The 19,708-nt window shown below is 34.9% G+C and overlaps 1 protein-coding gene across 8 annotated transcripts; it reads right to left on the bottom strand.

Moving 5' to 3' along the window:
• Window positions 1-535: 535 nt before the first annotated feature.
• Window positions 536-16,800, bottom strand: LOC129809463 (zinc finger protein 383). 8 transcript variants are annotated; one of them, XM_055859292.1, is made up of 8 exons: window positions 16,598-16,800; window positions 15,797-16,105; window positions 11,291-11,329; window positions 11,077-11,209; window positions 10,687-10,781; window positions 7,460-8,049; window positions 1,088-1,535; window positions 536-949 (listed from the first exon to the last, which is right to left on the bottom strand). In XM_055859292.1, exons 1-8 carry the CDS (start codon window positions 16,634-16,636, stop codon window positions 722-724), a joined length of 1,881 nt encoding a protein of 626 aa, XP_055715267.1. In that variant the 5' UTR covers window positions 16,637-16,800; the 3' UTR covers window positions 536-721. The 8 variants fall into 8 exon arrangements, with proteins under 8 accessions (XP_055715267.1, XP_055715264.1, XP_055715268.1 ...); XM_055859289.1 differs by having other exon boundaries at window positions 1,088-1,559; window positions 11,077-11,239; window positions 16,598-16,790; XM_055859293.1 differs by having other exon boundaries at window positions 1,092-1,559; window positions 11,077-11,239; window positions 16,598-16,790.
• Between the last annotated feature and the right edge of the window lie 2,908 nt (window positions 16,801-19,708).

Here is a 19,708-nt window from a genome sequence, read left to right as displayed (position 1 = left end):
GGTGTGAAAATATCAAGGAATTATATATACTGCTCTCTTAGTGGAGTTTGGAGCAGTAAAAGGCACTCAATGAAAATAGACAATGCTTTTCTTCAGCCACCTTCAGGAGTGCCATTCTGTATGGCCACGTATAATTCGTGATGCTAGTGCAAAAATAAAAGCAAAAGAATAGAATCCGCCCATCTACGACCGCAGTTTCCTGAGCAAATTGTCGACGCGGACAAGAAGTGCTGTCGGTGGTCTCCAGGAAGAACAATGGACATCAATGCTCAAGTGCACGAGAAACCCGTTACTCGCATCATTCTCATTTTTTTATCTCTGCAATTTCCTTCTGCACAGCATAAATTTGCTCTATCCGCGGCAACAAATAACTATCCATTAAAATTATGCATCACTTTATGCAATCGATCATTTTGTTTTTCTTATTTTCGCGCCAATTTTATCGCAGTTCGCTATAGAGAAGTCGTGACACCTGCAAAACTGTAATATCTCACAGAAGAAAGGTGTCTCGACTACAATTAAAATTCCATTGATCTGTGAGAGAATATTCTCTTTATTGATCCAAGAAGAATCTCTAAGCTTATCCCATAACTTACTTCAGTGTGATTGACAATGTGTAAACATTTGGGAACTCTGGGATATCCATTTGTAACAAAATATACATTTCCTCTGCTTTCAAATCTCTGACGGGGAGAAAGCTTTTACATACACGCTATCAGGATCAATTGTGGAACTTCTGGATGTGCCTCGCGAGGGAATGAGGACTCTTGAAGATGTTGAAACAGAAATGGCACACAAGTTTCATCATTGCATTCACACTATCCACAACACCTGCCATGCCTGGACCACCATTGGAGATCAACGGAAAAGCTCCGTGTGGCTGGAAGTTGGTCACATGCTGAGATCTCGAATGTGTTGTGAGTGAATTTTGGAGATTCTCGCATTTAATCTATTTTTTTTTTGTTTGTTTGTTTTTAGAATTCACATATTTCAACCATCGTATATTTGATGGACAAATCGGAGATTTTGTGAAAGAGAAAAGACAATCATATCAGTACAATATTCTCACTTTTCATCACTATATCACCTGCATATCGAGTTCCATTTGAGCCTTACGCTCCACCATTTGTTTTCTCATATCCTCCTCCGACAATTTCAGCATTTCCGACACCGACAGCACCCTCTTATTGCCAACATCCCCGGGCTGTTGCACCTGCTGCTGATGTTGCTGTACATCAGCACTAGAACCACCAGCCTGACTGACCATTCCGCCTGCCGCTGCTGCCACGGCGGCAAATTGTGTGGCAAAATTGAGTCCAGCATCAGTCATTGGATTTTTACCAACACCACCACCAACACCAGCACTATTCTTCATGTGCTCCAGCAGTGATACATCCACCTTGGTGCGCTTAGTAGCATTTTTAACGATCGACAGCCCATGGACACTCCGAAGGTGCTCATTGAGACTATCAGAGTCCCCAAAGGACTCTTCACAGCTCTCAAAGTAGCAATTGTACTTTCCCGATGCTGCCGATCTACAATAGGACGACATTTTCAGCCTTTGAACGAGAGGCGAACATTGAAATGTCTCAACATCAAATCTTTCTACAATTTGTGGTTTATTTATTTTTGGTATGGTGCATTAGAAAATAAAGGAGGAATAAGCCAATAATTATCTAAATATACGAAAAAAATTCAAGCTTTGCAGAAGAGCCTTTTTGCATCTAAAACATGCAGACCAAAAATTGCGTTATATCCTTACAAATTGTGATATCTTAAGATAAGTTAGGATCGTCACTTTAAATGATTTTGCAAATATTCTCATAGAATTATTAAAACGTTAGTAGTTACAGGTTTTTAATTATTCCATTATGACATTTTATTTATTCTATTGCCCTGCCATAATTTTTAGATTGAGAAAATTTTATAAAATCAAAATTTTAATCACTTTTTCAAACATAGGGGAAAGTTTTGCACCTTCGTAATGTTTGCAGCTTCGTAAAAATTGATTTTTTTCCAAATTACTAAATGAATTTCATCCATGAACATATAATCTAAAAGCTACTCCTACATCACACATTTCCTGAGAAACTTGGAAGCCTAGGCCTTTTTTCCTGGGTCCAAAAGGCAAAAATGAAAAATGGGCCTAAAATCCTAATTCTGATGTGTAATATTTTATGCATTTTTGCACACTGCAAGTGTCTTTTCGAAAAAAAAAGCAACTATTCCAAGTTATAGAGGGTTTATTATGGCTAATATTTACCGTGAAAATCTTTTACTTGAAGGGGGTCGTTTTTGTGGGTGAAGGAAAATTCGTAAAAATTACCACCCTTGCAGCTTCAGGAAAATTGAATTTTGCAGCTTCGTAATAACATCTGTCAAAAGTACTGACCACCGAATTTGAGAATTCCTCACTGTTTTGGGTCACACTGTGCATGCCGCTCGGGATGTTTGACTCATCAGAGATTCCACTGAATAAATTCACAAGAAAATTGGGATATTATACAATTTTTACTAAAATCTCCAAGGAAAACACGCACTTCCCCATCAAAATGAGATTTCATCAGATGTTTTTATTTCACTTCTGTCAAATTAAACATTAAGCCTGAATCTGCTTATGGTAGGTGTGATTCTTTCATTACCCATGCGGTGCATTTTGAGAATTTTCATCCAATTTGCTTTGTTTTCAAGCGGAATTTTTCACATTTTACTTTAAATTAATCACTGGTAATTCTAAAAATGTGGTGGCTGGTCATTTTTGAAATCAGTTACGTCCGAAATATGTTCTATAAGACCCATTTGAGGTGTTAGAGAAAATCTGGGGATTACATTAGGTGTGATTATGAGAGAATCATACCTAACCAAGCTCTTAACTGACTGTCAGAATGCAGGGAAAAAATAGTTTTCCGAGTGTCAAAAAAACATGTGTTAGAAAAAGAGCTTAAAATTGATTTTTAATGCGTGATACCTCCTACAAATGGTGAAACAAGTAGATGAACGTTCCATCTAAGTAGTTATGCCCAAATTTTTGTGTCCGGTGTAATGTTTTCGGGGAAAATGAGGCCTATAGAGGTGGGAAAAAGTGGTACGAAGCTGAGTTAACCAGGGCACCTTCGTAAAAAATGCCACTACATTTTCATTTTCCTGTAGAGGAAAATCCAAGGACTTCCAGGAATTTTGTGAGGCATAATTATGAACCCAATAAGTAAGCGATTTTTTTGATATAGTGATATAATTGATTCGGTGTGTGTGGCATTCAGTAAAAAATCTTAAATCTTGGACTCCTTTTTTAATACGAACCTCCAAAACCTTCCTCTACTCCACATTTTCTAAGTCACTCTATTTATCCAGATCATCATGTGATGAATGACGTGATCATAAAGAAAAATTCAATTTAGATTTAAGTGTGAAAAGTGAGATAGAAGGGATAGAAGTATGCAATACATTTGAGAAAGAGATGGAAAATTAGATTTCATGATTTTTCCCCGATTTGAAAGATGCTGCAGAAGCATATAAATTCTTTAGGTATCTATTCAAAATCATTTTATTGCTCTCTAAATACTTAATTTTAAGCAAATGAAAGCATTTTTGAGAAATATTAATTCTTGTAATTGTTCTTACACTGAATCATTTAAGACATCGGGACCTAGGGGGAAGAGGGGCACCTTTGAATTGGTCAGTTTTAAAATAGAGCTTTTTCACCTATTTTAAATTGAAACTTGTAAGACAAATCGGTTCCACGGCTAAAGTCCCTGCCGTTATTATAAATTCCCAGAGACTGGTTACACAAAGTGCCTTGTCCCTAGGGTTAGCCCTGGGAAGTGAAGGGTGTGCAGCATCTTTAAGCGGAGAGCGATCATGCCTTCCGATGGTATAATGCTCTGAGCCGACAGTCAGTTGATCCTGAGCACGAGTACGTCAACACACCCTTAACAAGAGAAATTTTCTCGGGCACCACTACTAGTTTTGTTACTATGTGCGATTTCCAAGTCCTTGGTTATTTTGATCTCTCAAACTGGAACTTATCATAATATATAATTTAGATCCACAAACCATTTGTGAAGCAAAAAAACGTCATGATATAGCTCAATTCCATTTAAAAATAGTAGAAAGAGGCAGTAGCGTACCTAAGGGGGTGCGGGAGGGGCGGCCCGCCCAGGGCGCGAGCATCCAGGGGCGCCGATATTCCTTTGTTTTTTGGACAACTGAGCCCTGACCCTTTATTCATGCCATGTTGAAGTAAAAAAGATTTTAACAAAATAGACTCCGAGTCTTTCTGAAGTGCACCTGTAGTTCTTACAATGCCTTTTGTCCTTATAATCTACCAAAATTTGCGTTGACACTTTTAATTTCCTCAGAGACTTTCTGGGGCGCCTCTCTAGTTCTTAAAATGCGTTTAGTCCTTATAATTCTTCAAAATTTCGCGTTGAAATAAAAAAAGAACTTTTAATTTTCTCAAAAACTTTCTGGTGCCCCCTCTGGTTCTTAAATTCCATTTTGTCCTTATAAACTACCAAAATTTTGCGTTGAAATAAATAAGAAACTTTTAATTTCCTCACGAGACATTCTAGAGCGCTCCTCTAGTTCTTAAAATGCATTTTGTTCTTATCTATCAAAATTGCGCGTTGAAGTAAAGAAAAAGTTTTTTTTAATTTCCTCACTTTCTGGAGCATCCAATTGTTCTAATCTAAAGGCTTTCTTGTCGCCCAATTTGGGGTCGTCTAATTTCTTGTAGAGTTTTCTTGGCGCTCCTCTTGCTTCTAAAACGCATTTTGTCCTTATATTCTTTAAAAATTTCGAGTTGATATAAAAAAAATTACTTTAAAATAATAAAGTAAAATTGTGCTGAAAATTCGCAAAGCTCAAGTATAAGATGGTTCAGATTGTGCATAAAACTCGTACTTCTCAGATATTGTGCATAAAATCTGCATAGCTCTAACATAAAATGGTTTATATTGTGCTGAAAACGCGCACAGCTGTTAAACATAAAACGATTCAGAATAAGAAAACTGTTAAAAATTTAGATACAATTTTTTTTTGAGCTATGCAGGACTTATGCTCAATTTTAACCATTTTATTCTTGAGCTGTGCTCGGCTGTACCGGTTTTGACGAGCGCCATCTGTTTTAAGAAGTCTAACCGCTGTGCATGTTTTCACCACAATCTTAACCATTTTAAGCTTAAGCAGTACATGGTTTCAAAACAATCTTAATTAAATTTGCATTCTTTAAAATTTTGATTTTTTACTGTTGCTCAACATTGAGCACTACATTCCTTGAAAAAGAGGGCTTCCACTTTTTATCTTTTTGGGAAAATGGAAAAAAATGTCAATATACTGAATGAATATTTTTAGACAATACGTAAAGGTTTTAAGTTGAAGACGGGCATAAATAAGTATAGGTTAAATATATGTTTTTTATGACATTCCCCCCCCCCGCTCGATCAATTTTATAATATGCTAACGCCACTGGAAAGAGGCCTCCTAATTTCAAAGCTGCCCCATTTCAATGGTGCCCTACTTCCCCCTAGCTGCTAAATAGTTAGAGTTAGCAACTTCGAGTTCTCGACAGAGCCTTCACAATTCAAATTTAAATAAATAAACACGAGCTTGGACCTATTTCGACCACTCAGAATATAAGTCGACCAACTCGATTTTTTTGAAAAATCGTTTTATTCGTTTTTTGGATAATTCTTTATAATTTCTACCTTCCCTGTGAATATTATTCTTAAAAGATAATTATTTTCAAAGTTATAGAGATTTTAAATCTCAAAAATCCTATAGTCTGCATGTAAAATCTCAGCTTCAAATCGCTCTCCTGTAAAATTTGCCTACTGCGAGTTATTCGTTTCTTATTCTGAGTGGTCGATTTCTTCTTTTTTCAAACATGTTTTTTTTGTATTATCCGGATATTTTTTTGTTTTTAATTTCCGAATATATTTTAGAGTTTTAAAGGTTATTCAAGAGCACATTCTTTTCTTATATGTCCATAATTTTTACTATGTTATATAGGTAATATAACAATGTTAAGTAAAAATTTTCTAAGACATGCTTTTCAATCCACATTGGACAAAACTGGGCTCATTTTGAAGGTTTGTGAATTCGGTGAATTCCTAAATAAATTCGACCTACTTCAAAAAATAGAGAAATGTGCTTCTTCATTTTTACAACATAGCCATTGTATAGGCTTGTATTATGTCATATGGTAAAGCGGGTAAAACACTCGTTCTATGATACAAGTGTCCCAGGTTCAAATCTCTTTAGGTAACAAGAAATTTTCTAACAACAAAGGTCTTAATAGTGTATCCAGTTTGCTTTACTGCCTTCAAAATCATGCAATCCTATTTCAGAAAAGCAAAGAATATGCAATTTTGCAATGACACAACAGGGGTTCACCACAGAGTCCATCTTGGTTTTAAATTAGATAAAAATAAGTTTTAATAGTCTAAGAACTTGTAAAATAAATCAGATTGCGATAGACTTTTATCCCAGAGGCATCGGATCTATAATTTGGCTTGGCAGTAAAGATTTATCCCAAATCATACACTGAGAGCGAAGGATCATTGATTAAGTGAAATTGTGGTACTACCGAACAGTGTATACCGAACATTTCGATTTTTTAATTCGATATTAGACTTCAGAGGATGAGACCGGTATGAATTCATAGATACTATAAGGATACTTGGCCACTAAAGAACTGATTGTCATAGTACAAATAGTTTAGAAATAAAAATCAGTGTTCGGTGCTACCCCATGTTCAATGGTGCCCCAGTTTCCTCTATATATATCCTTGGCATTAATTTTCTTTATCTAATCTTTTACTGCCCAAATTTTACAGGCTTAATATTCTCGAAGATCAGCCTGAGTCTATTTGGGCTCTAAGGATTACCAGTGACCAATTGCATTCCTAAATTTCGTTGAATCATTCCTAATAAAGATTTTTCAAGGTCAAAGGTTAAAAAAGGCTGCAATTTACTGATTAAAAATTATAATAAGCAGTTTTTCAGCGGCATTTAATTGTTTCCAAGATTTATCACTTTTTTGCGTCTTTGTTTTCTTTTATTTATAAGTATCTACCTTTAGTTGTTTTCATTAACAATGGCAAAAACTACGTGAAATGCAAATTATTAGAAATAATCCAATTAATTTTATATCCAGGAATATTTTTCTTTTGTATAAAGAAAATTTATTTAAAAATTCAATTTTAATGAAATTTTGATTCAGTACATGTAATTGTGATTCTATTTAAGCGGATAAAAATCTAATAACCAAAAATAAGCTAAATCTGATGAGCAATCAAACCGTTGAATTACTGGAAAGAAATTAATATTTGTTCTAATAATACATGCAAGTTTATTGTTAAAAATAATGAAAAATTAAGCCAGTGCTGCCAAAGGGTGCAAAAGGAAGTGCAAAAGAAATCTTGCTTAGAAAAATGTTAACTTTGAGTAAGTGATCTTACCTTTTCACAGATATTCGCTTAGGATGATTCGTCATGGAATGGTGGGATTGCATATGACGTGTGAGATGGTGCTTTACTGTGAATCCTTCGCTGCATCCTTCCACAGGGCAAGTAATATACCGCCCATCGATATGGCGCTGAATGTGCTTCTTCAGCAGAGCCTCCTGATTGAAGGCTGAATTGCACATTGTACACTTGAATCTGTACTCCTCGTGCATCTTCATATGATGCTCCAAATGAACAAATTGCACAAATTTCTCCTCACAGCGTCCACAGGCATAAGGAAATTCCAGTCCATGAGTTCTGAGATGCTGCTGCAGGTGGGATTGCTGTTTGAAGGTCTTTTCGGGACAGTGGGGACACATAAAACCCCGGATACCCGTATGTAGGGCCAGATGTTGATTCAACTGGCTCACTTGGATAAATCGCCTGGGACATTGATTGCACACATATTGCTGTACCTTATGATGTGTTTTCATGTGATTGTTGAGATTTGTCACTTGGGCAAAAGATCGTCCGCAATCTGGCTCAATGCAGACAAATGGCCTTTCTCCTGTATGAAGTCGTCGATGATTGTTCAAATTTGTCACCTGCGAATAAATCAAACGAATTTCCAATTTTATTAAATAAATAATAAAAAAGGGACCTTATATACTGAAAAGCACTTTGTTAAATGTCCCAGTTGGATGTCATCTACTAAAAACCAATTTTGCGTTCATTGTTCAAATTTTAATTAATTTGTTTATTATCATCTCTTTTTTATCCTATTCCCCATGCAGCTATCACTGCTTTATCATAAATGATCTAAACATTGGGATGAAGCTATGGAAGTAATACAAAACTGGTTTTCGTCGGATAAAAGTGGAACTGGTTCACATTTCGGTTGAGACTTCTCATATTTCCCAAGCCCTTTCTAACGATCCCAAACATGACCCCCTTTGGTTGATAAATACGATCTATAGAGTTTAACCTTTGACCTTGAAAACCTTTATTAGGAATGATTGAACGGAATTTTCGTATAAGCACGAAATGTTCATCTTTGTATTCTCTAAAACGGTTCCCGGTCAAAATCCCGAAAGCCAAAATCCCGAACGCCAAAATCCCGAAAGCTAAAATCCCGAAAGCCAAAATCCCGAAAGTTAAAATCCCGAAAGCCAAAATCCCGAAAGTCAAAATTCTGAAAGCCAAAATCCCGAACGCCAAGATCCCGAACACCAAAATCCTGCAAGCCAAAATCCCGAAGGCCAAAATCCCGAAAGCTAAAATCCCGAACGCCAAAATCCCAAAAGCCAAAATCACGAAAGCCAAAATCCCAAAAGTCAAAATCCTGAAAGCCAAAATCCCGAAAGTCAAAATCCTGAAAGCCAAAATCCAGAACGCCAAGATCCCGAACGCCAAAATTCTGCAAGCCAAAATCCCGAACGTCAAAATCCCGAAAGCTAAAATCCCGAACGCCAAAATCCCGAAAGCCAAAATTCTGAAAGCCAAAATCCCGAAAGACAAAATCCCAAAAGCCAAAATCCCAAAAGTCAAAATCCTGAAAGCCAAAATCCTGAAAGCCAAAATCCCGAAAGCCAAAATCCCAAAAGCCAAAATCCCGAAAACCAAAATCCCAAAAGTCAAAATCCTGAAAGCCAAAATCCCGAACGCCAAAATCCCGAAAGTCAAAATCCTGAAAGCCAAAATCCCGAACGCCAAGATCCCGAAAGCCAAAATCTCGAAAGTCAAAGTCCCGAAAGCCAAAGTCCCGAACGACAAAATCCTGAAAGCCAAAATCTTAAAAGTGTGATAACTGCTCCCACAATTGCACGCGCGTTTGCTGGACGCAAAGGGAAACCTTCTGTATCTTGGAAAATTGTTCTAAACATTTTCCTCCATATAATTTCATTCCTTCCAGGATTTTAAACATTCGGGAATTTGGCTTTCGGGATTTTGGCTTTCGGTATTTTGGGTTCGGAAATTTGGCTTTCGTAATTTTAGCTGCAACCGCTTTAAAACATAACCAAAAATTAAAAAAAAAATCGCACGACGAGTTTTCGTACATGGTTTGGAGGGGGGGGAATTAAGGTCCTGCTGAGTGGAACCGGAATTAGCTAATTCAGAGGATTTGTCATTTAGGAGGTCTATATTTTTTATTGTTTAAATCTATAGATAAACTACCTAAGAATATACTATAAAAAGTTTCAAAAGCCAATTCGAAGTATTTCCGGAGATATAGAGACGAAAGCATGGGGTGCCGAGCAGATTTGCAAGCGTTCGGACGATCATCCAAAACTTTGAAGCGCGTTTTCTCCACGTCTCATTATTACAATTTCTTTGAATTTGCGGGAAATAAACCTATTATTTTTCTATTTTTAACAGCATGTTAAAGTGAGAATTTTGACCCAATATTGTATCTTTTTTTCAAAAACCTGTTAAAAAGTTCCGATTCACGATTTACTTCGAGTTTTCTTATTTTAACTATGAAATGCACTAAGGAAAATTGAGTTTTTCTTAAAAAAGAATTACGAGCTGAAGATTTCCCGAAAATTAGGAACTGCTGCGGCAAGACACTCCATTGGATTACTCATTATTCCACCATTTTGTAATATTTTTTCTCGAAAAAAATTATTTAAGTACTTTAAATAATGTCATAATACCAAAAATTTCCAGAATATTGGCCGTTTACTTCTCTTCTAAAAAAATTGCGAAACACAGCTAAGTTTTCATCTCCTAATTTGCACTCCCACCTTTATCGGATTTGAAAAGTCCCTCAAATTATTACAAAAGTGTCCTAAATTGATTGGAACTACGCTATTGAGAACCTAAAAATTAAGCCCTTACTCAGAAGGAATTATTTAAGGACACTGGAGTACCTAAGTATCAACAAAATGCTCACTTTGTCTTAAAGCTTAGACATATCCTAACAAGAGGTGATTTTCCAGTTTTTCGAAGTATTCAATCTCATTAAGAAAATCGTTTTGTAGTTAGTACATATTCTATACAATAAAGAATAATGCCAAAGAGTTTCAGCTTTTCACAAAATTCTTTTCTACTTTAACATTTTTTTTTACATTTTACCGCGTCACAATGGGTTTAAAATAAATTATACGATTTGTAGATCATAAAAAACACCAAAAAAAACGAATAATAAAATTAAATTTTAAACAGAATTGAATTACAGATTCATGTTTTTGCACTTAAAAGACTTATCACTTGTGGATGTTTGTAAAATTGCAGAAACTTACTTGGGTAAAAGCTTTCCCGCAATCAATGCAAACGTATGGCCTCTCATTTGTATGAATCCTCTCATGATTGCGCAAATTGGCAGCTTGAGTGAATCCTGTGGAATTCAAAATAAAATCAATTAAGAGCAACAAAATACAGGAAAAACAATCTTAAGGCAGAGACATGCTTGAACCCACTCCATCGCACAAAACATTGAGTCTCGTGAGATGCGAAGAACAGGTTTCCTCTACAACTTATTCTCAAGTAAAGTGAAAATAATAATAAAAAAAAAACATGCGTGCGTCTCTAGTTAATAAAAACAAACAGTATACGCAAATTTTTTGCACGATACTGTAAAAAGCAACAAGCCTCGAAAATGACTAATATATTATACAGGAAATATTTCTCACCTTTCTGGCAGTATGAACACACATATTTCTTCTCTGCTGAATGGTTCCTGATGTGATTAAGCAGGGATGATTTCCTTCCGAAGGTCTTTGAACATAGTGGACAGGAACCTTCTTCACCATAGAGAAGTTCATTCTGGAAAATGGACAGGAAATTTCCCAAATTCTTTCTCAGACAATAGAAATTGAAATAATTCAATAATTAAGATATACTCACGTCGATATTCTGAATTGTCTGCTCCAAATCAAATGGAAGCTGGAAGAAAGATTAAAAAAAAATGAAAATGCTAAATGAAACCTGGCTCAAGAGGTGAGAAGCTGAAAATTTCAAAATTCGATATCTTTTGAGATAAAAGAAGTCGAGGTCTCATTTTATTTCACTATAAAGAGAATAAATAGCTTACATGAACCTCATTTAAACATTTGAACAGTATTAATAATTTTGTGAAAAGAATAAGGAAAATAAAATAAATAAATTTTGAGTCCTCTCTTTAAAAAAATCCTTTCATGAGATATTAAGTTTTATCAACTTGTTTTCCAAAATTTATACGTTATTAATAATAATTTCTTGTCCATGTTAGATATTTTCATAGGAATATATTTCCTGTGAATAAGATGCATCTTCGAAATCATTTTTCTAATGCAAAAAACAAGAGTTTTCTCGTAAATTTGCGAAAAACTCCAATTTTTACGAATTTGAACTTAATTTAAAAATCAATAAGATCCTCATTAACCCTTTAAGGACGAGAAGGTCAAAAATTGAGGGTCAGAAAAAAATCATTTTTTCTAACTTTTTAGAGCAAAATACAACTTTAGAAAGCCGTAGGAGAAGTTTCATTTTTAAGTCACCGGTGACCCAATCGTCTTTAAAGGGTTAAAAAGACCCTTAGGAATTGTTTTTCTTTTTTTTCGAGGAAATTCTGTTTTTTTTTTTAATTCTATTTTTGCACCTATTTTGACTGATTTAAACAAGAGGCACAAAAATGTTTTCATGGATCCGAGTAGATTATACTGGAAGAAATTGCATTTTAAGCTTGAGCATAATGCCCCTAAACGATGTTCTTTAGACCAAAAAAGCTTTTAGACTTTATTCTTGGAAAGCGAGCATAAATCTTGCTTTAATCTGATTTGGTGATTTTAGGTGGTTCAGATAACTCACAAAAAGTTTTCATTTTTCATGTGTTTTTCAAAGCAAATATAAGTTGTTTTTATTTTGTTTTAAGGAAAAGGGATCAATAGCAGCTTCAGTTCTTATTTGAAACTTCCCTAGGAAGATTTTAATAAGCTTTCTGTTTAGCACTATAAATCCATTTTCACAAATTTTTTTATGATTTTAAATGATTTGCAAAGACGTGAGCACTTTTACAGAAATTCTCTAAGAAAAAACGTCTAAAACATTTCCAAATGGGTTTAAATTTAAAACATTTCGTACCATTCTATGATGAAGTCATTAGCCTCAACATTTAATTCTATAACCGTTTGTTTTTTCCACAGATATTTAACTTTAAATTGAGAAATTCGTTTAAAGTAGTTACATGGGTCAAAAAGACTTAAAAAGAGCACATTTTCTCAAAAAAAAATCAGCAAAATAAAAATTCCATTTAATTGAAGCTCTCAGTCATACAAAAGTACAATATTTAAACTATATTTTCTAAAATTTTCAATTTTTCAATTTCAATTCATTTTTTAACCCTCTAACGGGTGAAACCGCCTCCAGACGGTCTTCACAAAAATCACATTTACAGCGTCAATAAAGGTTTTATTTATTTAAAAGTGGTACAGTGTCCTCGGTAATAGTCTTATAAATATCTCTTGAAAGTTTGAACTCATTTTGACCTAAAGGGGATTCGAACCCGGGACACTTACTTCATAGAGCGAGTGCTCTACCACTTGACCCATTGAGTGCCCAGAGTAGATTTATATGAAGATATAAAACCAAATATTTCCTGTTAGCTGATTTAGCCTTTGAACGAAGGATAATTTCTCCCTTGATCACAAGGACTAGTTAAATAATCTGTTAACAGGAAATAATTATTTCTTTTTAACTTGAGATGAATTAATCTGAATAATCTTGTCCACCGTAAAGTCTTTTTTTTTTCAAAACGGTTTCCGAAAATCAGATTGAATACTTAAATTTTGTAATGAAAATTTTAGAAAATATAGTTTTATAAAGTATTATACTTTAATAAGTCTTAGAGCTTCAATTAAATAAATTTTTTATCGTGTATAAAAAATATAGAAAATGTGGTGTTTTTTTAGTCTTTTTGATCCATGTATCCCTTGGGTTTTTATTAAAAAGTGCCGAAAATCTGCACTTTATAGCTTTTAGAATTATACTGTTCTTTTATTATTTAAATTATTTTTAAAACGTAGCTAAACCGAAGTAGTTTCAATTGCAATTAAATATAGAAATAAGGTAAATAAGGCAATGATCATTGTGGACGACTATAATATTAAATTAGGTGCCATTCTTCTCTAAGTAAACCTTTTACTTAGATAGCAACTCAATTTTAACTGCTCAAACTCCACCAAAGAGCAGTTTCCACAATTCTTTTTTTTTTTCAACTTCTCATCATCCTGGATTCCAAATGGTAAAAGATATTGACTTCCGATCTTTGGCTATCCTCTAGAAGTCAACATTCTCTAGCAAACTAATTTACCCAAATCACCCACCACCCTTCCATACCCTCCAAAAACATGATTTTTGACTTATATCCTAAAATTGACCCTGGCGATTTATTTTATTTTTGGATTTAGGGCAGAATTACATTGACAATAAAATTCTCGCCGTAGCCTCACCGTATTTCGTTAATTTACGTATTTTCATTGTTATTCTTACGCAAATTCTCAATTACCGTATTACCTTATCTCATACTCGGTGGCACTGGGTGAAAATAATATAAGAAAATTGAAGAAATGAAACGAAAATTCAATAAACGGTGAGCAAGAAAAACTGTAAAAGAAATTAATCGTAGAGTTTGTTTTGCTCACCGTTTATCGCATTTTCCTTTTACTTCTTCAATTTTCTTATATTATTTTCACCTAGTGCCACCGAGTATGACATAAGGTAATACGGTAATCGATAATTTGCGTAAGAATTGCAATGAAAATGCGTAAATTAACGAAATACGGTGAGCATTTTACTGTCAATGTGATTCTGCCCTTATGGTTCAACTCGTCCAACTGAATATTTCATCTTCCTTCCGACCCCAATCACCGGAAAAATCGCTATCTTGAATTATTCAAAGGCAAAGTACAATCACCTTGGAGGACCTATTTTTCAACCGATTTGGTCAAGCTTGGATTTTTTGAAAGGTCTGGTAATTCTAAACCCGACTGCATTGGTCACGTCGGTGATTAACCGGTAAAGTAACGGTGATAGCTTCATTTAAAAAAAAACACTGTTTTTCGTGTAGTCTTTTGAAGCATATAAAATTCAAACGGTAAGAGATACCGACTTCCGGCCTTCGCTGACCTTCCTAAAATGACATAATCTCGAAGATATTATCTTTCTTTTCTACGTTTCCCTTCATACGTTCTCTATTCCCCTAAGGAGCGTTAAAATAAGGTTTTTCTAATTTTTATCAGAATTGGCCCTAGTAATTTCGTCCATTTTTAGATATGTGTTGGAAGCTTGGAAGTAGTTCAGCTACAGTAGACTCTCGCTCAATCGGCTCTTTTTCAATCGGGTGAAAAATTTTGTTGACCATTTTCACGTCTTAATTATGAAGCAAATTTGCTCAAATTCGCTGTAATTTCTCTTATTTTATCATGATTCTTTATAATTGAGCGCTTTTTGTGGAATTTACAATGACTTTAAAGCTCAAATCTATCGATAATTTGGATGAAATTTTGCCCCATATGCCCGATTGAGAGAGTCTACTGAACCTCCAAAAACAAAAGACAAATTATAAATTTAGTTTTTTCAAAGAATAAAAAAACAAGTTAGTATTAGGTCGAAATTTTCAATTTGTATTTAACCCGCTTATTTTTGTGAAACATCCGTATATCAAAGGAATGCAAAATTATATTATTCTTGTTAATATTTAACAATTCTTAAATCTAGCAGCAATTGGGCAATAAATCATGAGGAAAAAGATGTAAAAAGTAAGAATTTAAGTATAGTAAAATCAATTTACGATGCTTTCAGTATCAATTTTTTTTGGAGATAAATCATAAGTGCAGCAGACGCAATTTTAATTGGTATCTTTAATGGAATTATACGGATTAGTTTTATTACAATGACCAAATAGATAATTGCAAAAAACATCTTCTGTTTCATTATTTTACAATTTTCCTTGCCAATCTCAAGGAATTTCGAGAAAAGCATTCTTTTCTGGAATGTGTGCATTTTAATGAGAGATGCATCTTCGCGCCAAATACCTCTCACCTACAAATACCAATACCACCTTCCCACTGAAAACTGCAAAATCTCATTAGCATTGTTCTGTGTGACCAAATCGCTTGGTGAATGCTGCCCAGAGAGCAAATAATATCCATGCGACTAATGTAGCGAGACAAAGCGAGAAAGAGTATTTATAAATATTCCTTCCCAAAGGGAAAAATATTTCTATCGTCGTCTGTGTCTTTCTCATCTCTCCAGTTTTACTATTCCTATCCGTTTTATTGGCGAAACAGACACACAAAATGCATCGCGAAGAGTTTCATTGTGCAAAAGAGATATTGGAATTCCACTGAGGGCAAATAGATTTTAAAAACTTACATTTTCGTGCTTTTTGGGCCCCTGCTGAAGAATTTGCGTTTGCTGTACTTCCTGAGATGCGTCCAGACATGGGGTGGAATTAGTGGGAGGTGGTGGCACTTTGGGGCTCATCCGGAAATCACTCACATTTACTCCATTCATATTTGGCGGGGGATGATTTGATGTGGGCGCTGGCGTGGGATTGGAGATACCTCCGGCTTCCTGAACACCACCTCTTGGATTGACCCCACCGGAGAGCCCCTTCATGGCCAACTGCTCTGAACACTTGAGACACGAAGGAATCGGATAGCCAGGAACTTGATAAAGTTGCTAGAAAACACAAAATCACACGGGAAAATCACTCAAAAAACTCCACACCATGAAGGAAATCTTTTAGCAAAATCCGGGATTAGTGGTCTAACACTGAAGAAAATGGCTTGAGGAATCGTCGATAGAATCAATTCTGGTCTTTTCTTCAGCGTACTTCTTTATCGAGCACAAAGCGAAGCTACAGCACATTTTTTTTTGTTTGTATTATTATTGCGCTCCTTCGTTTTTCTTTCTAGAGAAGATGTATTTTTTTTTGGGTCTCGGGCCTTCTTTTTTTTCCTCTCCCTGCTTCTCGGTGTATTATTTTTGTCTCCCCTCCCTCGGCGCGCATCCACGAAAGAAGAGCAAAAAGAAATTCACATGGAAGAAGCGGAGGAGAGAAAAGAAAACAAGCCAGAAAAAAAGGAACAAAAAAAATTATGAGAAACATGTCGGAGGAAAGGACAAGGGGAGCAAAAAATCAATATCTCCGCCAAGGAGATGAGTCTTTACCTCGGCCTGTTGGAAACAAATACCGCACAAATTCTCCATGATACTACAGCATTTGTCCTTTTTGTTTATTTTCTGCACATTCTATGCATTTATTTTGCTTCAGCACTCTCTGATTAATGAAAATAAATAAATCGCGCACACACCGTGAAAAAAATTTTTCAGTTGTCAAACTGTGGCGGTGGTTGTCAAGTTTTTTTCGCGCCCATATGCCAACGCCATCTTACCGCCAGCACCACCCCCACCACAGACGCGATTTTTGCTCCAAAGCGATAGCAGATCCACTCGCGAGTAGCACTGTAAAAATTACCCGCCAAGAGAGCAAGAGTACGCGCCAAAATATTCTCTCGCAGCAATTGCTGTGGAAGACAATTAGGTAGACTTTTGCCTTATAGCACAGGAATCACTTTAGTGGTAATTTAGAACCACAGCTAGTGGTAATTTAGTAAGTCAAAAACAAACTTATTAAAGAAATTCAGTATTTTAAAACCAAATGAACTCAGCAAATCACTTTCGAAATCTTCAAATTACGCTAGTTTAATTTATTCTCTCAAAATCCATTTAATATATCATTATAAATTAAAATCATGATATTGTGCTCATCTTGCAATGATTACGATTACCAGTAGGGGAATTCTGTAACAGTATGACAATGTCATATGACAAATTTTAAAATTTTTATATGAAAAATTCGGAAAAATTCATTGAAAATCAGATTCATATCAGTTACTAAGAGCTAGCTCCTTGCAATGACCATTCAGTATCGGTACTCGCTAGCCTTTAATGTTGTCCTGTTCTCGAATTTACAGTAGACTCTCTCTCAAATGAGCATTCGGGGCGAAATTTAATCCGGTTTATCGATAGATTTGGGCGTCAAAGCCTTTGTAAATTCCACAAAAAGCGCTCAATTATAAAGAATCACGATAAAATAGGAAGAACTACAGCGAATTTGAGCAAATTAGCTTCATAATTAAACGTGAAAATTGTCAACAAAATTTTTCGCCCGATTGAAAAAGAGCCGATTGAGTAAGAGTTTACGAAAATTTGTCATATGACATTGTCATATCGACACAGAATTCCCGTGCAGATTTCAAAGACTTAAGCTCGATGCCAGAGGTTTTCTATTTCTAAATCATTATTATACTCTCTGTTATCCTGAGTTAATTTTCGCATAAATTGTTAAGAATTTTTTTTGTATTGTAAGTATTTTATTACAAACATGTGTCTTTACATTAGCCCCTCCATACCATGCGTCCGTCGCCGTCTCAGCGTTGATGACAAGCCTCCAAAGCCAAACGCCGGAAATGCTTTTTGTCAGACTGTTTGTCGTATTAAACTGAGGATTGATAAGCGGTACTCACTGGGATTTATGGGAAAGAAGGAAACAACCAAATAAGACATATGGGAGATTCGACAGCGTGACAAGGGAGCAAGCGCGTGTTGTTGCTGTGTTAAGTAGAATAATATTAAAAGTAATCGAAATAAAAAAAAAGTTCTCAAAAAAGTTTAAAAAAAATAGTTGTAGAGAATTATTGAAGTTCAAAAAGTCCTTCACTTTGCTATGTTTAGGTATATAAGAGCTAATCGATGTGGAAACAAATATCAAGAATCAAGATTATTATTGTATCATAAGATTCGTTCGTTCGTTTAGAATTCTTCCCGTATTGGAAGAATTAACCAGTCCAATCCATTAACAACGCCACCGAATTGTGTCAACTTTTAATAGAAACACTCCTCCCTCTTTAAATTTCGTTTTTGAACATACGTTTTTGGACGATACCGAAGTGCTTGACCAATATAAGCCTAGAATTTACGTTACCAACTGAACTATTTTTTTTTTAACTAATAAGTGCCCTACGCCGCTTGAATTAGAGACCCCAAATTCTCCTCATTGATCTACTGAGAGCTTTCCATCTCAAGATGAGTGTGTAAGTTCACTGCTATTTGCCTATCTAAAAGAAACATTGTAAATAATTTTGGAGAGTGATTAAATAATAATAATAATAATAATAATATTTGTCAAAAAACTTTTTAAAAATATTAAATGTTATTTTAAATATGAATCTAAGCTAAATGCCAATTACTGGATTTGTCATATGCTCCTCGTTAGAGCAACAGTATGAGATAAATCTGGAGTGAGTATTCTGACTTATTTTTAAATGGTTGTCTCTGATGCTTTATTCATGCATGTCGAATTAATATTTGTTTACCATTTTTATATTTGAGTTTTCTTGCTGCACCATGATTTTCGTTTTAGTGAGTAGGGTACAAACAATGGGGTAATCTGGAATCTGATCTAAATTGAAATTTTAATTTCACTTTTGCATTAGATATATGAAAGAAAAAGATTATGAAGAAACGAGTCTCGGTCAAAATCTCAAAAGCTAAAATTCCGAAAGCCAAAGTCCCGAACGCCAAAATCCTGAAAGCCAAAATCCCGAATTCTTAAAAGTGTTATACGTAGACTCTCTCAAATTCGGGCATTTGGGACCAAAATGTCGCCCGAATTAGAGAGAAATTCCGGCGACAACATTTTTGAAATGAAACGGTTTTTTATTAATCTGCATGCACATATTGAGTTTACGTACTCAAATACATTTTAATATAATGAAAATCTCTTAATAATGCAAAATCACATCAAAACTAAGTCAATCCATGGCAAATTTGAGCATATGTGCTTCATTTGATAATCATAATCAAACTTGAAAAATGTCAACGAACTTTTTTCAAATTTAACTGCTGTCCGAATTAAAAAGTAGCCCGATCTTAAAAGAACCGAATTAGCGAGAGTCTACTGTAGCTAGCTACTCCCACAATTGCACCCACAATTGTGCTTACTGGAGGCAAAGGGAAATTTTCTGTGTCTTGGGAAATTATTCTAAACATTTTCCTCTATATAATTTCATCCCTTTCAAAATTTTGGACATTCGGGATTTTGGCTGTCGGGTTTTTGGCTGCCTCCACAAGAATCATTCCTAAGTCTATTCCATAGGTTTTGTTTTGTACTTCTTAATTTTTTTTCTTTGTCCATCTGAAACAGTGAGGAAATCTAAAAATTCCAATTTAGGTTTGAATCCAAATTACCCCATTGGGATCTTATAATTTTAATAAAAT

Source organism: Phlebotomus papatasi, chromosome 1, assembly GCF_024763615.1.
Source record: "Phlebotomus papatasi isolate M1 chromosome 1, Ppap_2.1, whole genome shotgun sequence".
NCBI lineage: Eukaryota > Metazoa > Arthropoda > Insecta > Diptera > Psychodidae > Phlebotomus > Phlebotomus papatasi.
This window is presented reverse-complemented; position numbering and strand designations above follow the sequence as displayed.